Raw genomic sequence first — 19,029 nt, forward strand, 5'->3', positions numbered from 1 at the left:
CCTCCTCCCACCTCAAGCCCCACCCCCATCTCCTACCTACTAACCTCATCCCGCCCCCTTGACCTGTCCGTCCTCCCTGGACCGACCTATCTCCTCCCTACCTCCCCACCTACACTCACCATTACTGGCTCCATCCCCGCCTCTTTGACCGGTCTGTCTCCTCTCCACCTATCTTCTTCTCTATCTATCTTCTATCCGCCTCCCGCTCTCTCCCTGTTTATTTCAGAACACCCTTCCCCTCCCCCATTTCTGAAGAAGGGTCTAGGCCCGAAATGTCAGCCTTCCTGCTCCTCTGATGCTGCTTGGCCTGCTGTGTTCATCCAGCTCCACCTTGTTATCTCAGATTCTCCAGCATCTGCAGTTCCTGCTACCCCTTTACTAAATGGTTCTAGGATATGAAACTTCAGTTATGAGGATAGATTGGAGAAATTGGGACTGCTTTCCTTGGAAATTTTTAAGATCTTGAGGGGTCTGGTCACAGCAAATAAGAAGAGGAGAAACTGTCCCTAATTGTAAGAGTATCAAGAACTAAAGGGCACAGATTTAAAGTATTTTGCACAATAAGCAAATCTGAGGTGAGACTTTTTCTCCCCCACAGTGATTAGGTTCTAGAATACACTGCCAGGAACCATAGTGGAGGCTGATTTAATTGAGGTATTCAAGAAAGTAGGGTTATGGGGAAATGGCACGATATTGGTATCAAGTCAAAATGCTCAGAGAGGCAGTGCAGACATAATAGACCATTGACCGAATGGCCTCCTTCTGCACAGTAACAATTCTATCATTTTGTGAACTCCCAATCTTATAGGCCCAAATTAATCAACTTCTCATCATAGGACAACCTTCTTATCCTAAGGATAGTTCAAGTGAATATTTGCTCTATCGAATCCAATCCTTAAATTTGGAGACCAAATTCTACAGTATTCCTGTTGTCATCCCACCAAAGCATTACATGTTGCAAAATGGTTTCATTTTTGTACTCCAATCCCCTTGCAGTAAAACCCAATCTGTCAATTGCCTTGTCAATTTCTGCATTGCATGTTAAGTTTATTTCTTGTTCAGATATACCCAAGTCTCCTTTGAGACTCTTTACACACCCTTTCAAACCATTTCCTTTTCTATTCTTTTGAATAACCTCACTTCTCTACAATATGCTGTCTGCAACCTTGATGCTCATTAAGTTAACTAATACATATCCCAGCAATTTACTTGTTGGGTTCTGGAAACTCTGACAATATTTCATCAGGGTCGCCAACGGAACTAACACTTGCATCGTGAGCAGTAGATGATGTTGATGGCTAAGGAGATAGTGATTTAGGTGCATTAGCCCTCTTTAATAAATTTCTGCTTGCATGCTTTCCTTCTCTCATGCATAAATTGGGAATGCAGAAGGCGAAACTCATTACAGTTTGTAAAGTAAAGCAGCTTTACTGATCATCAAATTTCAGGACATTTTTAAATCTTTCAGCAGCAGACACCATGGATCTCTTTCAACCTGCTCCTCCTTGTCATCAGCTGATTTGGTATCCACAGATATCTACTTACCGATATATCTACTTTTTAGATCCCATTCAGTACCTTAAGATGAGAAAAGGGACATGGCTCTGTAATTTACTTCCTCTCATAAAATTCCTTCATATTTTCCACGAGCATAAGTCCAGAGAAATATGCACCTTCTGACCTCTTTAGTGAAAACCATTCATACAAAGCACAATCCAAGTCTTCAAGCATAGGAGTATGAAGTGTATGATGTGCTCTCCTGCTTTTATCACTTTTTGATTTCACAAAGCACCCTTTAAGCTCTCCACTTTGCACTTTAAGATCTTGTATTGTTGACGAACTAACATTGAATTCATGCATATGTTGTGATTTTCACCTTTTTTCAGTCTTTCACGTATTTCTGCTTTCTGTTTCAAAGTGAAAACAATGCGTTTTCGCTTTAGTCCTTGTGTGGGAGTCTTCCTACACGACAGAGGACTGCTGATGAAAGGTTTTGGATATAATGTGATCACAAATTCAACTATCCGCTTTTGTAATGGTGCTTGTGTGAGGGAGAATTAATGCACGGTGGGAATATATGCACATTGGAGTTCAAATAGACATTTTTTTCAAGAAACTCTATAAATTGGTAAATTTTCTTTGAAATCTTTGCTGGTTGCATGAGAATTCTGGGTGCTTGGGTATCAGATAATGGGGAGTTTACTGTAATAGATTCCAGCACTTTCCCATTGACTGAAGGCTCACAGCTCTCTGTCTTCTCTTTCCCTCCTGTTATCAATAGCAGTTATACATTTGTTAACTTAAAATCTGCTGGGTCTGTTTCAAAATCTACAAAATCATCGCCACTGCATTTGCCATCTCTGCAACCATCTCTTTTAGAAATCTTGAATGTAGACCGTTAGGTCCTAGAAATTCATCAGATATTAGTCCCTTGACTTTTTGTTTGCTCACATCAATTACCTTAATTTCCTCTCTCTCCTTGGCACTTTTGTTACCCTTGAGAGCTGGTATGGAACATGCATCTTTACTTTGACGATTAATGAAGAATGTGTTCAATGTCTTTGCCATTTCCTTATTGACATTATCATTTCTCCTATCTTTACTTCAAAAGGATCAAAGTTTACTTGAGCTACTCTCTTCCTTTTTATATAGTTGTAAAAAGCTCCTACAAAAATGTCTGGATGATTTACCCATATTCTTTTAAACAACATTTTCATGGCCCTTTCCTGGTTTCTTAACTCAGGCTTCTAAGGGTAGAGAATCCCGAAGCTTCACAATCCGCTAGGGAAGAAATCCCTCATCATTACAATCTTACAATACCCACTCTTTAATTCGAGATTGTGCACTATCGTTCCAAATTCACCAGCCAGGGGAACATCCTATCCCATTACAAACTGTAAGAATCTTAGATGTTAAAATTTTATCTCCCCTCATGTCTTTAAGAAATCGAGAATACAGGCACATTTTCATCAATCACTCCTTTCAAGACAATCCCACTATCCCAGTGACTTGTTGGTAAACCTCTGGTGCACTCCATCCATGTCAAAATACATTTTTCATTGAACTAAGTAGACCAAAACTTAACACCAGGTACAATCTCACCAAAGCGCTACACAATCGCAGAAAGATTTCTTTACTCCTGTACTTAATTCCTCTTGCAATAAAGGTTAGTATACAGAAATAAGATAATTGTTTCATGCTGATATTGAAATGTACATGAATAGGTTTAGAATAAACAAAACGTAGCACCTCTTCTGAACATGCTGGGAAACGTCATTCAATTCTTGAGGTAATACAGCTAAGAATGCAAGTTGTTAAAACTTGTCTCTCCAGAATATTTGGTGGTGGCGGTGCAGGGCACAATGGCAACCACATTTTCTGGAAAAAGGCTTAAAAATTATATTCTTAAACTGCATTTTTGCTATGGTAGCTCTTGTTGAGTTGCTTGTAAATATTGTAAATTATGCCAGAATAACAGATCAACTTGGACGTTGATTATAGGTTTCAATGGAAAATAAATTCAGACCTTTTTACAAGAATAATGTGTGCAATTAGAACTTCATTGGCTTTAATGAGAAAATGTTTGTGACCTGAATAAAAGTACCCGTCAAAAGTTTATCCGAATTCTGTCCTTCTTTAACTCAATTTGTGGTATTTTCAGATGACTTTCTTTGTATTTCTAATAAGAACCTTCTGGTGCTAATTCACAAGGTGTGAACCACAACTTACTTTTTTTTAAATTTCATTCTAATACAAGCTGATGGAATACATCATAAGAATTGATCATAGTCTGTACAGTGCAGGCAAGGAAGCTTGAGCGCGATGAAAAATAGGTGTCAAAGTTGGAATTTGTGGTGTGGATTTGGTGCAGACCAAGAATCATAGAATCCCAACAGGGCAGAAAGAGGCCATTCGGCCCATTAAGTCTACACAGACCCTCCAAAGAGCGCCCCACCCAGACTCAGCCCCAGCCCCCCACCCTATCCCCACAACCCTGCATTTACCACGGCTAATCCACCTAGTTTGCACATCCCTGGACACGACAGGGCAATTTAGCATGGCCCATTCACCTAACCTGCACATCTTTGGACTGTGGGAGGAAACCGGAGAACCACCCTGATACAGGAAGAACATGCAAACTCCACAGAGACATCAAACCTGGGTTCCTGGCACTGTGAGGCAGTAGTGTTAACCGATCAGTCATCATGCCACCTCTTTTTTTCGCTTTTTTTAAAATTCTTTTTATTTTTTTTATACTTTCATCAGTTTTCAAAATCTGGAGGTGGGTGCCCAAAGGGTCCTCATTATACTCGGTTTCATTACCTCCACTTTCGATAGGTTATGAACAACAACTTTTCTGATATACTTTATCAGCTTGTATTAGAATGAAATAAAAAAAAAGTTGCAATTCGCATCATGTGAAGTAGCACCAAAAGCTTTTTTTTTGTTATTAGAAATGCAAAAGAAGGTCACGCGAAAACACTGATTGAGTAAAGGAGGGCAGAATTTGCAAAGCCTTTGACAGGAATCTTTATTCAGGGTCACAAAGATTTTCTCATTAAAGCCAAGGAAATTCTAAATTGCACATACTATTTTTGTTTAAAAAGTCAATTTATTTACATTAAAGCCTATGTTAAATGTCCAAATTGGTCTCTTATCCACAATATTTACAAGGAACTAAATTCTAAATGACCATCATGGGAGCCACCATACCATAAATGAAAATTAAGAATTTTTTTTTGACACCTTTGCTAGAAATTGTGGTTGCTTTATTACACCCTACATCCCGAAACAAATCAAAATATTCTGGAGGGAAAATGTTGCAGAATTTTTCAGAAATATATGGAATAACATTCAACTCTCAAATTCATGCATTAACTTGCAGGGATAGTTTGGTTAGCCATTATACACCAACCATTATCATTCAATTTTGCATTGTATTACTGCTAATTTTATACCCAAATAGAAACTATCCCTAAAATCTCAACAAATAGGACATGGACTCTGAGTAATATTTTGAAAAAAAGCAAAGTAAGAGAAACTATTGTTGTCACGCTGCAAATCCTGAGTGACCTATTCCCAGCAACGTGAATCCTTGCATTTATTAACAAAACCAGCATAATTTACAAGTGAAATATGATTGTCAACCCAAATTCTTGCAAATATTAAAACACTTCATTTATTAAACACAGTACACTTTAAAAAAATTTGATCCAGATACACGCTTTACCCGAAAAAGTGGTGTAGCAAGCCTCCCTGCTAACACTGAATTCTTTCTCCCTTGAGATAATGGTGGTGCTTGCAGAGGTCGTTTCATAACAGATTCTGTAATTCTCAACATAATCAACAACAGCTGCTCCCTTTAGGAAAAAGTAGAAAAGTAATAAATCAGATTTCTAAGCCATGACACCAAAGGCTCAAATTTTGAGATTCTATTTTCTAAAAAAAGGCTACTTTAACCAATTGGTACGCAAATGTATTATGTTTATGGTATCAGATTTGTAGAACAATGGTATCAAAGTTCATTCACTTTCAGTTGCATGACTACTAGAAGGATTCACTGAAGATAGTCTACTGCTAGTGGATTAATACTGTGTTGGTTCCAGTTCAACTGTTATTAGCGATGCAATATTTAGAACCTCATGTACGCTGGTATATTGCATCATCACAATACAAACTGGAGCCATCCACACATACCTAATGGAGTATCAAACAGTATCAACCAACAGTAGAATAATACATGCCAAGATATACATGCATTCCACAAGATAATTGCCATCTTACTCTGCCTGAATTATTATAATCTGGACAGAATAAATTATACATTATAATATTTATTTTAACTTGATCTCTTTGGAATTCTGTAGTTGACCAATGCCAAATTTAAAGAAAACAGAAACTGACTGTCACACTTCCCATTTACTATATCAGTAAAACGTCCTTGTCCAAAAACGGAAGGAACAATGGACGGTTAAATTCAGAATTTTACAGACGCTGGTCTGCAAAAACACGTGCTGTGATCTTTTTGCAACTATTTAAGAGCAGCATAACTCACTGGTTTTACTTCCAACATCCAGGTGAATTGCATTTTTCACACAAATGCAAAAATTGAATGCTGAGATTCTAAATAATTCAAAATTGCAGGTTGACTTTTTGATTTTGCTAAGATGACAACAAGGGCTCCTGTGGCAAGTAGCAGCATCCCTACCTCTGGGCCAGAAGGTCTGGGTTCAAGAAGAAACAAGGATCAAGCCTGGAGGCTTGTCACAAAATGTCTGAACAGGTTGTTGAAAAGTTTTTTTAAAAGAAAATACTTTTTCTTTATACTACATTCCCTCTATTTACAATTTTACATTGGACACTACATGAGATGGGAATTTTGCACCATGTTTAACAGCAAATAACCTCATGAACCACTCTCTTTGCTGTGCCAAAATGTTGATCAGAAACTTGAAATAGCTCCAGTGTACATGGCAGCTACTCTTATGGAACATCTAACAATGGCATGTCATGAAAGAGGAGAAGGGAGAAGGTTCCAAGTTAGTCATAATTATAGTCTAACCGTTAGTGTTTTTATGCGTTGAGCTACAGAATGAGATCACCAAAACTAATTTGAATGAATGTATAGTGTCTGTTCCAACATCACATTCACACAACCTGTTTAAGCTATGAAATTTATAGGATTTGGTCATAAATAATTCCGAACACAGGAATTTCTGAAAAAAGAAACCTAAATCCTTCTAGTTTGCATTCTACTATTCTGTTGTCACAACAAGCGAGTAAGTGACAGATCAGAGAAAATCAATCTCATCAACTTGTCATCAGAAAACAGGACGTGATGGCTGAGTGGTATTATCACTAGACTGTTAATCCAGAAATTCAGCAAATGTTCTGGGGACCTGGGTTCACATCCTGCCGTGGCAGATGGTGGAATCTGAATTCAATAAAAACTATCTGGAATTAAGAATCTATTGATGACCATTCTTTCTACAGTCAGAAAAACAGATCTGACTAATGTCCTTCAGGGAAGGAAATCTGCCATGCTCACCTAGTTTGGCCTACATGTGACTCCAGGCCCACAGCAATGTGGTTGACTCTCAATCGCTCTCTGAAATGGCCCAGCAAGCCACTCAGTTGGATCAATCACTATGCAGTCTCAACAAACAAATGAAACTGGATGGACCACCTGGTGTTGACCTAGGCACCGAAAAAGACAACAGCAGAAACAGCCCTGTTGACCCTGCAAATTCTTCCTTACTAACATCTGGGGTCTTATGCCAAAATTGAGAGAACTATCTCAGAGACTAGTTAAGCAACAGCCTGATATAGGCATACTCAAAGTGTAAAATATACTGAGTGGTGGATTTCAATGTCCACCACAAAGAGTGGCTTGGCAACAGGACCACTGATCTAGTTGGGTGGGTCCAAAAGAACATAGCTGCTAGACTGTGTCTGCAGCAGGTAAGGACAGAACTAAGTGGGAAATACATACATGGCCTCATCCTTATCAATCTGCCGCCTGCAGATGCATCCATATTCTATTGGTAAGAGTAAGCATCCCACAGTCCTTGTGGAGACAAAATCCCACCTTCACATTGAGAATAACCTTGATCGTGGTGTATGGTACTATCACTGTACTAAATGGCTCAAATAGATCTAGCATCTCAAGACTGGGCATCCACGATGCACTATGGGCCATCAACATGCAGCAGAATCTGCAACCTCATGGCCTGGCATATAATCCTCTTTCAACCATTGCCATCAAGCCAGGGGATCAACCCTGGCTCAATGGAGAGTGCAGAAGGGCATGCCAGGAGCAGCATCAGGTATACTTAAAAAGGTCTCAATCTAGTGAATCTACCACACAGACTACTTATCTGCCAAACAGCATAACCAGCAAGTGACATTCAGAGGTTGTTGAGGTTGGTTGGCTCGCTGAGCAGACGTTTCGTTACCATGCTTGGTAACATCCTCAGTGCAGCCTCCAATGAAGCGTCGGTGTATTTTCCCGCCTGGTTTTTAAACTCTGGGGTCCATTGAGATGGATTGCCTCACCCCTGGTTTTCCTTCGTAGTGGAATGTATATAGGGTTGAGTCCAATGTGTTTATTAATAGCGTGCTTCATGGAGTGCCATACTTCTAGGAATTCTCGTGCCTGTCTCTGCCTAGCCTGTCCCAGGATCTTGGTGTTGCCCCAGTCGAAGCGGTGGTTCTCCTTCTCCATGTGGATTGAGATGAGTGAGTATTGGTCGTGTCTTTTTGTAGCCAGTTGGTGTTCGTGTACTCTTGTTGTTAGTTTCTTTCCTGTTTGTCCGATGTAGTGTTTCTCGCAGTCTCTGCAGGGGATCTTGCAGATAACATTGGTCCTGTCCATGGTGGGGAGTGGGTCTTTAGTTCGGGTGAGCAGTTGTTGTAGGGTTGACGTGGGCTTGTGTGCCACTCTGATGCCCAGCGGTCGTAGGAGTCTTGTGGTGAGTTCCCATGTGTTTCTGCTATACGGTAGTGTGATGAGTGTGTCGGGGCATGTAGTCTCTTCTGACGCTGTTCGTGTAGGCATCTTCTGGCCCAATTCTTTGGATATCCATTATCCTTGATAACCTGGTAGAGGTATTCTTCTTCCTCTTGGCGTAGTTCTGTGTTGCAGTGTGCTGTTGCCCTTTTAAATAGTGTTCGCACGCAGCTTCGTTTGTGCGTGCTGGGATGTTTACTGTCGAAGTTCAGTACCTGGTCTGTGTGTGTGGTTGTTCGGTGTACTTTTGTTTGCAGTTCCCCATTTGTCTGGTGTTCTACTATGACGTCCAGGAATGGGAGCTGTTTGTCCTCCTCCTCTCTGGCGAAGTTTATTCGGTGAGGGTGTTGATTACAAGTTTGTGTGTCCCCTCTAATTTGGTCCGTTTAATGACGACAAAGGTGTTGTCTACGTAGCGTATCCACAGTTTTGGTTGGATTTGCAGAAGGCCAGTCCTTTCTAGTCTTTGCATCACTGCCTCTGCTAGGAGTCCGGAGATAGGTGATCCCATGGGTGTCCCGTTGATTTGCTCGTATGTTTGGCTGTTGAAAGTGAAGTGGGTGGTGAGGCATAGGTCCAATAGTTTGAGCATGTTGTCCTTAGAGATGGTTTCACTGGGGTCGTGCTCTTGTTCTAGTAGTGTTGTCATTGTTTCCCTTGCTAGTGGTATGTCTATTGATGTGAATAGGGCAGTGATATCATGGTCTCTTCGTCCTCTATCTTTATGTCTTTGATGGAGTTGAGGAATCCTTGGGCTGAGTGGATAGAGTGGGGTGACTTGTTGACTAGGTGCCTGAGTCTTCTTTGTAGTTCTTTGACATTCAGAGCTAAGCAATCCCACAACCAATGGATCAAATATAAACTCTGCAGTCCTGCCACATCCAGTCACGAATGGTAGTGAAAAATCAAACAACTCACTGGAGGAGGAGGATCCACAAATATCCCCATCCTCAATGATCGAAGAGCCCGATACATAACACTGCAAAAAATAAGCTGAAACATTCACAACAATCTTCAGTCAGAAGTGTCAAGTGGATGATGCATCTTTGCTTCGTCCAGTGGTCTGCAGCATTACAGATACCAGCCTTCAGCTGGTGATTTACTCCACGTGATATTAAGAAACAGTTGGAGGTGCTGGGTACTGGAAAGGCTATGGGTCCAGACAACATTCCAACAACAGTACTGAAGATTTGTGCTCCAGAACTTGCCACTCCCCTCGCCTAGCTCTTCCAGTATAGTTATAACACTAGCATCTACCCAACAATGTGGAAAATTGCTAAAAAGTGATTGAATGCGTCATCAATAGTGCTATCAAGTAGAACCTGCTCAGCAATAACCTGCTGAATGATGCCCAGTTTGGGTTTCACCAGGGCCACTCAGCTCCTAACCCCATAATAGCTTTGGTTCAAACATGGTTAAAAGAGCTGAATTCTAGATGTTAAGTATGAGTGAAACCCTTTACATCAAGTTCACATTCAACTGACTGCACCATCAAGCAGGCCTCACAAACTGGAATTAATGGGAATCAGGGAGCAAACTCTCCAATGGTTGGAGTCACCAGCATCTGGGAAGATGGGTGTGGCTATTGAAGGTCAATTACCTCAGCTCCAGGTCATCTCTGCAGGACTTTCTCAGGGTAGTGTCCTAAACACAATCATCTTCAGCTGCTCCATCAATGACTTTCTCTCCATCATAAGGTCAGAAGTGGGGATGTTCTCCGCTGATTAGACAATGTTCAGTACTATTTGCAACTCCTCAGATATTAAAGCGGTCCACGTTCAAATGCAACAAAATCTATATAATATCCAGACTTGGGGTGACAATGGCAACTAACATTTATGCCACACAAATGCCAGGCAATGACCATCTCCAATAAGAGACAAGCAAACCACCACTCCTTGACATTCAATGGTGTTGCCATCACTGAACACTCTGCTATCAACATTCTTGAGGTTACCATTGACCAGAAACTCAAATGGACTTGCCATACAAACACAGTGGCCTCAAGAGCAGGTCAGAAACTAGGAACACTGCAGCAAGTAAGTCAACTCCTGACTCCCCAAAGCCTGTCCACCAAGGCATAGGTCAGGAGGGTGATGGAATACTCCGCACTGACCCAGGCTGGTGCAGCTCCAACCATGCTCAAGAAGCTTGACGCCATCAAGGACAAAGCAGCCTGCTTTATTGGCACTTCATGCACAAGCATCCACTTCCTCCATCACTGACACTCAGTAGCAGCAAGTGCGCATTATCTACAAAACGCACAACAGAAATTCACCAAAGATCCTTAGACAGCCCCTTCTAAGCCCATGACACTACCAACTAGAAGAAAAAGAGTAGCATATACATGGGAACACCACCACTTGCAAACTCCACTCCAAGCCACTCACCATTCTGACTTGGAAATATACTGTTGTTCCTTCACTGTTGTTGCGTCAAACTCCTGGAATTCCCTCCTTAAGGGCACTGTTGATCAACCTACAGCATGTGGACTGAAGCATTTCGAGGCGGCAGCTCACCACCATCACCTTCTTTAGGGCATACGGGGATAAATGCTGGCCCAGCAAGCAACACCCATATCCCACAAGTGAATAAAGAAAGAAAGCCCAGACTTGAAGCAAGAAAAAAAATATTGCTTTTCAAGGACACCTGATACATTTGGCAGACCACTTCTTAAATGATTTAAATTGCATTCCAAAATATTATTGTCAAAAATGCTTAAATAAGTCAACCACATTTTTGCAGAGTTGCAATACAAAATTCTCATTTTACCAGGTTTTCTTATTCATTGTTGAGTGGACAACCATGTATCTATAGATGTTGAGAACACGTTTACACATATCTACATGCTCATCCAAGAGGACTCCAATTTCGTTGGCAGGTTCTAGCAGTAATATATTTGCTGAGTTGGTTATAAAAACCTGCAATATAACAACATCATAAAAATATAAAGACGAGTAAACGAATTTCAATTTATCATGCAATGGATATGGACTACATAGAATGCATAATTAAGAGAAAAAGATATCTCCAAAATTAAATTTAGCAACATTCATCTGCCAATTCATTAATTGGCCAATTCACCAATGCCATTACAAATATTTAAATAGTGGTTAACTTAGAGAAACAGTGCAATTTTGTAACTGACTCGACAACAAAGGGAAAAAAAAACCTTTAAGCGTACCTGTAGTGATGCCTGAACACCTGCACATACATTCTTCTCTTCTTCTTCTATTTCAGGAGCATTGTTAATTGCATTCTGGTATGATGAATTCCTTGTCCAGCTAAGATTCCTTACATGACCTGAAGCTTTATTCATTTTGTCCTAGAAGAAAAGTGATATACAAGATACATTTGATGTTAGAGTTCTGAAGAAGGGTTACCGGACTTGAAATATTAACTCTGCTTTTTCTCCACAGATGCTGCCAGGCCTGTGTTTCTCCAGAAATTTCTTTTCTTTAAATATACGTTTCATGTCATTGCTAATAGGGGAGATGTCAGAGGTAGGTTCTTTACACAGAAAGTGGTGGGCGTGTGGAATGTGCTGCCAGCAGTGGTAGTGGAGTCAGATACTTTAGAGACTTTTAAGCGACTCCTGGATAGGCATATGGATGATAGTATAATGTAGGGTATGCAGGGTAGTTTGACCTTAGTAGGGTAATAGGTCGGCACAACATCATGGGCCGAAGGGCCTGTACTGTACTGTGCTGTTCTATATGTTCTGATTATAGGAATAGTTTTTTAGTTTTGCTGTAAAAACTCAGTTTCATTGAAGCTTTTCTTCTTGCAGTCGTCAGGACATTTTACAGGAATACCAATTCAAGGGGAGAACAAACATTTATACCGCATGAGAGGATAGCGTTGACTGGCTCGCAAGTGGAGTCTGATTGATAGAGGTGTTGCCATGGTGGATGTTACTTTTAATGTTGATTGATAGGTAACATCCAGGCTTTGTTCTAACTTTTCCCAGGTAGGTTGGCTGATTGATCAACCCCCATTGCCCCAAGAAACGAATGAACAAATGGCTGTCATCGATGTTGCTGAATTTTAACAGGTGCAGTGTGCGTACATGCTCTGTGTGCAAAAAAAAGGGCCCCATATATTAAAATATATAGCTTCCGTTCACACAAATGGACCACAATGCAAGCCTGACTGATGATCTTAAATCCTAACTCCTTGCACATTCAGGGTTATCCAATAAATATTGTCCAATTGCAGAATCCCATCTAATATTAGATAATAATTGATTGTAATGCGAGTTTTGCAAGTGCAAGATGGTTTGGTATGGTTAGGACCTTGCTTGAAACAAATTACTCAAGGCATATTTACAAGATTGCGAGTACAAGTTAATCTATAGTACGTGGAATTGTAAGAATCCCTGATGAGTAAAGTGAGGTTTGCAGTACATGGTAGTAGGAGAAAACCTCTGGCCGATTTCTCAACTTGAACATCAAAGAAAGAGAGCTCATTTGATTGCTCCATTTCAAACATTAATCTGAGTGTAGGATACAGCCCATTAAAACATTGAAATACTTACATGCAGACGCAGATTTAAATATCATAAAAGTACAATCACCATGTAAGCAAACATGCAAGGAGTTGAAAGCTAAGTGATATAGTGTTGCAGCAAAGATGTTAATGGCTTCTTTGAGGGTCATATGGGCTCCATCCTGCACTCAAATTCAAATTCAAAATGGAACAATCAAAAGATCCTCCTTTTCTTGATGGCCTAGTTGTGAAATTGGCCTGCTTCCAGTGCTAACTCACTGTCCAGTATCCAGTGGGATTCCTACACTTCTACGCTATAAGATTGGACTTATGAGGAACCTTGTAAAAAGGGACTGAAATGTTTATTCAGAATGCAACTTGACACTGAAATAAGGAACAACAAAGCCTTTCTGTGGGATAATGGGCTATCCTGATCAGAACATTTTTCGGTCTATATCATGGAAACTCCATAGCAGCCACTCTTCATCCTAAAAGGTACCCAGTCTACCTCAATGTTACCCAAAGATAAGATACCTCAAATATTTGAACAACAGTTGAAGCTAGTTGTTTCACCCTGCTACTATGCAGTAGCACACAAGTGGTGTTCACCTCTAACAGGACCCTGCCATCAAGACAGGAGTTCTGTTGATCACACAATAAGTAATGTGGTCTATGAATTTTCGTGCTGGTGTGTGCAACAAAGTACTGACCATATCCAAACAGTCCACACTTGCAAGAATTGCAACATGTCTAACATAGATCTGATCCTTCAATTGGAAACATTTGCTGGATATTCCACAATCTGCAAGTAATTATGTTGTCAACAATTTAGGATCGTTAATCGGGCTCACAATGTGGTACACTTGCGAATACACAGGAAAGAATCTGCAAGTGCATTGCGTCTTTTTCAATTCAACAAAATAGGTGACAGCCATTTGCTCATTCATTTCCTCAAGGTAATGCCCAGGTCAGAGTCAACTTGCCTGGTTTAAAATTTAAACAATGTCTGCTGTTAACTGCCAACCAGCATCAATGGGTGCATTATCCATGGCAATGCTTCTACCAATCAAGCCCACTTGCCAACCAATCAGCACTCTCCTTTCATGTCAGTTTTCCCCCTAACTGGTATACTTGTAAAATGTCCCAATGAGTGCAAGATGAAAAATATTGACAAAATGTCTTTTTACAACAATACTCAAAATTCTGTATTACAAAACAATTTTTTTTTAAATGAACACCTGCAGTCTTGAGCAAAGTACTGCAGATTCTGGAAATCTGAAATAAAGTTTAAAACATTGGCAACACTCAGTGGGACAGACAATATATGTAGAGATAGAAATAGCTTAATATTTTAGGTCTGTGACCTCTCACTAGAACCGCTCAGTGTGACTTGAAGCCAAAACTTTTCTTCCGGAGACAAAGAATGCTACCAAAATGAGCATGCTTATTATATTTTTCAATAATTGATAATGTTAATTCCTCACTAAATCAATTCAAAATTACATTGTGTTTGCGTATGGTTGGATAACAGTTTCTGTAAAACAGAAAGCCATACAGAGCAGGTCAAATGTAAACGAATGGACTTATGGTTAATTGCTGTTTAATAGCTCAGCTTAATGAAAAGCCAAGCCAACAGATGAGAATGTCTTGAGATAAAATGCTATAACTTAAAAACAAGAATATTTTAAACTGATTTAGTTTTGTAGCACAATAAAAGTAAGAACCCTATGGATATGTGTCTATGTATGGAAATCAGACTCCATAGTGAGTTTTGTAGTCCTGTTTTTGTTTTGATCTTCTCAGATGTTTTAGCTGGGACATCTGAGACACGAGCTCATTATTCAGAGGTGACACAACATACACACTAAAGGGTTCACTGGTGCCACCTCTTCTTGCTAAAAAATGTGGCACGCTGGTAAGCCAAGGGCGACAAGCTGTACAAAAGGGACGATCTTATAAAGTGATTGATTTGTCAAAGAATGAATCAGAAGACAGTAGGAAGTGATGTTAGAAAGTCAGCATTACTTTCAAAGGAACTAATCAAGAATTGGGCATACCCTACCTAGTTAATCCAAAGTTGACCACTGACTGTTCATGCATTGTTCAAGTACTAATAAATCTACTAAAAGTTCAGTATGTCTCCAATCATACGTAGAGCCTGGTGGCTAATATAGGTTAGTAAGGTCCAAGCTTTAGTGGTTTCATGTAAAAGAAGGAAGATAGAACTCAAAAGAAAAACTTAAGTCAACAGAACAGAATGGAAGATCCATATCCAGTCAACCAATAATTCAAACAGGTATCTGGCAGCACTGAAAAGACTTCTGCTTTTATTAAGTTTTTTTTTTCTATTTGTTATATGTTTTACAGAATGTATCAAGTTTATGAAAATACTGTACAATTAATTCATTCAATTTTTACGACTAAAGTTCAAATGAACTCCAAAATCTTACATGGCTGCTCCACAGGTTTCCTTAATTAAATCAAATTCATAAAAATACTTGATAAATTTAGAAAACTTCATATGTAAACAACTGAGGGATTAAGGATTTTTTAAAAAAAAGTTAACCTTGTCCACTTCGAAAAGTGCAAAAATATCTTGAAAATTAATTAACAAATGTTGAGAGACCAATATTAAGCTGCGATTTTCTAATTTAGTACAAATTTTGGATTCAGCTTGTAAACTTGATGTTGTGAAATGTTAACACACAACACATTGAAAGATGGAAATGGTTTGCATGGTTAAATACTTACAAACCAGATATCTGAACTGCAGACTTAAAATGACACACGCAAAAATATGGAAGTGGTCATAACAACATCAAACTATCCTTCTCAATCACTCTAGTACAGAAATACATATAGCACTCTATCCCTAACTCGATCTTTGATGTATCATCATCTTTAAGTTTTCTTAATCTGGATATCTCTTTGTTAAAAATTATATATATATTCTGAGGAAAACTTAGTGCTGCCTTTTTTGAAATTTTCCAAATATTGTTGACGTGTTGCCAAGTTCAAAATCTTGACATGGTATAATTGTGAAATTAGAACATTAACTGGATCAGTTGTAACTAGTGTACTGCATATCATTTACATTAGCCCATATTTCTGTAGCAGTAATTTAGCAAAAATGCAGCATCCAGGTTGTTACTTCTGCAAAATGAAAAACAACTTTTGGAGTTTACACATGTGCAATTAAACTCCAAAATCCAGAAGCTCCTGTCAGTGACTCAACGCTTTTCCATATGGGGTGGTGAAGATCCCACTGACCGCAATCAATTAGGAAGTGATGGAACAGATAAGAACATGCTTTTTAATTCAAATTGACCCATAATAAAAACCCTTATGATAGCAATACCTTATTGAACAAGGTACAACAGGATTTAAATGATGTATCAACTTCATAATTAATGTTAAAAGAATCTTTCTGGCCGTGAAGAAAATGAATTCTATACTTGTGAAATGTTAAATCTCTTATTTCTCTGTTGGGATGAAACATGAAACTTTTCTTAAAAAAGTTAAAAGTTTATTTCCAGTATTTCAATTGCTATCTTAGTCCCATGTTTGAATCATTTATTTTGCTCTCTGTAAAATGTAATTAATAGTGTATTATAATCATGTTCCCAGTTTGTCGCCTGAAAATTTTCAAAGTGAGTGGCTGCTTACCTAGCTTGATACTACTATGGCTGGACACCTGGTGATCCCGGGAATAATTTTACACCACTGAAGAAAAAGTTGGCAGGCAGCTGACAAACTGAGAAGATAACTATCCAACTGCCATAACAAGCTGAACAGTGTTAAAAGTGGTAGGGAATTGGACATCTTTCCTCTCGGGAGGAAATCCATGCCCTTAAGTCATTGTCCAATCTGATTAGCCAGCAGCTTTAAGAGCTCGCCCAGTAGTGGATACTGATAAGCAGTCCTACTGAGAAAGCCCATTGGATTTCAGGGTGAAGTAAGTCAAAGATACTCGGCAGGGACTAGTGACAGACGTGCGTTTTAAAAAGCAGATTGCTAGGGATGAAGGAAGTTACAAACCTTGGGTTAGTGTAAATCAGCTATAGTGTCTTCCTGCCAGCTGCCCACATCCAACTGATTGCCCACGTAGTTTATGGCATGGGCAGTGTATTATTCAGATCAATTGCATATGGCAATCAGGCTTCCAACTTCTGCACCCACCAACTTAGTATATTATGGGCTGCTCAGGGTTGGAAGGTCATGGGCTTGCTACTTGAGGTGTCCCTGTCCCCTGAAAATATGTTCACTGGGGACATCTAAAATCCAGCTCCCCACATTATTTGCTACCAGATATAAATAATTGGGAAAAACGAAAACCTATTCACAGGGACTGCTAGGTCTTGGGGGCAGCCTCCTCAGTTCTATAGCAAGCAGAATTGATTCTCTGTTGATCAGTTTGGGCCATTGTTGTTACTATTATACTATAGTACAACATTTCAAAGAGCAAGGGAGTTACTCCTAGCATCAAAATCAATATTCTTATCTCAATTAACATCATCCAAAGAACAGATTATCTGTTTATTTATCACAGTTCTGTTTCTGGCAAATAGTAAATTGGCTACTGTATCACCTACAGCACTGACTACAAGTATTTTAATTAGCTATAAAGCACAGTGAGATGTCCTGAGGTCTGAAAAGCATTGTATCAATGCAAACCTGACTTTTCATTTTCTGTTTGTTATTCTAGCAAAATTAGAATAGTCCACAAAGCAGAGACATACAACTTTGTTCACAAGGAATCAGAGACAAGACACTAGATTTACAGCAAAATTCAAGGACCTGTCCTTCAGAAAAATTGACAATTGAAGGTTCATTTCAGGTTTAAATGTCAGAATTTTAACACATAGTAAAATTCAAATTTTAATATCAGCATGGACCTCTGATTTTAGTAATAAGTACCTCCTCCTGTTTATTTTTCTCCAGTGGATAAGAACCACCATGCTCTCCAGCACTGACTAAATTTATGACACTTGTTGAAGGAGAGTAGCCCAAGTCTTCAGCCTCTTTCATAAATACAGGTTTGTCCTCTTGTTGAATCCATTCCTGATAAACTTTAACAACTCTTCTCATGGCTGCAGCTTCACAGATGGGCAACAGAAAAGCCTAAGGAACATTAAAATATGCATGTTTATCAGTGTGATAAATAATTATTAACTAAACTAGATTTCATTTACTGTTTATAGACAAGTTACAAGTTAGATGGTGCTATTTTCTAAAGTTTAAAAAACTCTAACAATAGAAACAAACACAGAGCATGTGAGAGAAACTCAGAAGGTCTGGCAGCATCGATGAAGACAGAAACAGTTAATTGTTCATGTCCAGTATCACTGGTCTTCAGAACTTCTGAAGAATCATATTAGACTTGAAATGTTAACTTGTTCTATCTCCATAGATGCTGCCAGACCTTCTGAGCTTCTCCAGCATTCTGTGCTTATTTCAGATTTCCAGCAGCCACAGTATTTTGCTTATATTTTAATAATAGAAAAGTTTGTTCTTTTCATCCGGTTCCCATTGTCATCACTGGTCTATTTCAAACAGTACTAAAGATTTCCATTATATTTTAAGGTTGGGGTGGCAGGGCAATGACCTAGTGGTATTATTGCTACACTGTTAATCCAGAAATTTACCTAATGTTCTGGGGACCTGAGTTCATTAAAGAATTTGGAATTAAAGGTGTAATGATGAGCATGAAACCATCGTTGATTGTTGGAAAAACTCAACTGGTTCACCAATGTCCTTCTTACCTGGTCTGGCCTACATGTGACTCCAGACCCACAGCAATGTGGTTGATTCTTAGCCGCCCTTTGGGCAATTTAGGATGGGCATTAAGTGCTGGCTTAGCCAGAGAGGCCTACGTCCCATGATTGAATAAAAAAATTACTCTGCTGTCCATACAATTGGGAGAAGATTTTAACGTGATGGTCAGATAAGTTACTCCTCCTGTAGGCTAGATTTTAAACAGTAAACATGGAGTCAATTTTATAATGGAGGCATTACTTAAGAATCTCTGAGGG

General features: G+C 39.3%; 1 protein-coding gene across 1 annotated transcript in view; it reads right to left on the minus strand.

Annotated features, from left to right (window-relative positions):
- The window catches only part of LOC109922148 (ral GTPase-activating protein subunit alpha-1-like), a 93,896-nt gene that overhangs the window by 17,640 nt on the left and 57,227 nt on the right, over positions 1–19,029 (minus strand). Inside the window, exons 11-14 of the mRNA XM_048600423.1 lie at positions 17,915–18,118; positions 11,694–11,834; positions 11,282–11,430; positions 5,231–5,360 (exon numbers count right to left, since the gene is read on the minus strand). Coding sequence (XP_048456380.1) covers positions 5,231–5,360; positions 11,282–11,430; positions 11,694–11,834; positions 17,915–18,118 — 624 coding nt within the window. The remainder of the gene's footprint in view (positions 1–5,230; positions 5,361–11,281; positions 11,431–11,693; positions 11,835–17,914; positions 18,119–19,029) is intronic.

This window comes from Rhincodon typus, chromosome 8, assembly GCF_021869965.1.
Source record: "Rhincodon typus isolate 14 chromosome 8, sRhiTyp1.1, whole genome shotgun sequence".
Taxonomy (NCBI): domain Eukaryota; kingdom Metazoa; phylum Chordata; class Chondrichthyes; order Orectolobiformes; family Rhincodontidae; genus Rhincodon; species Rhincodon typus.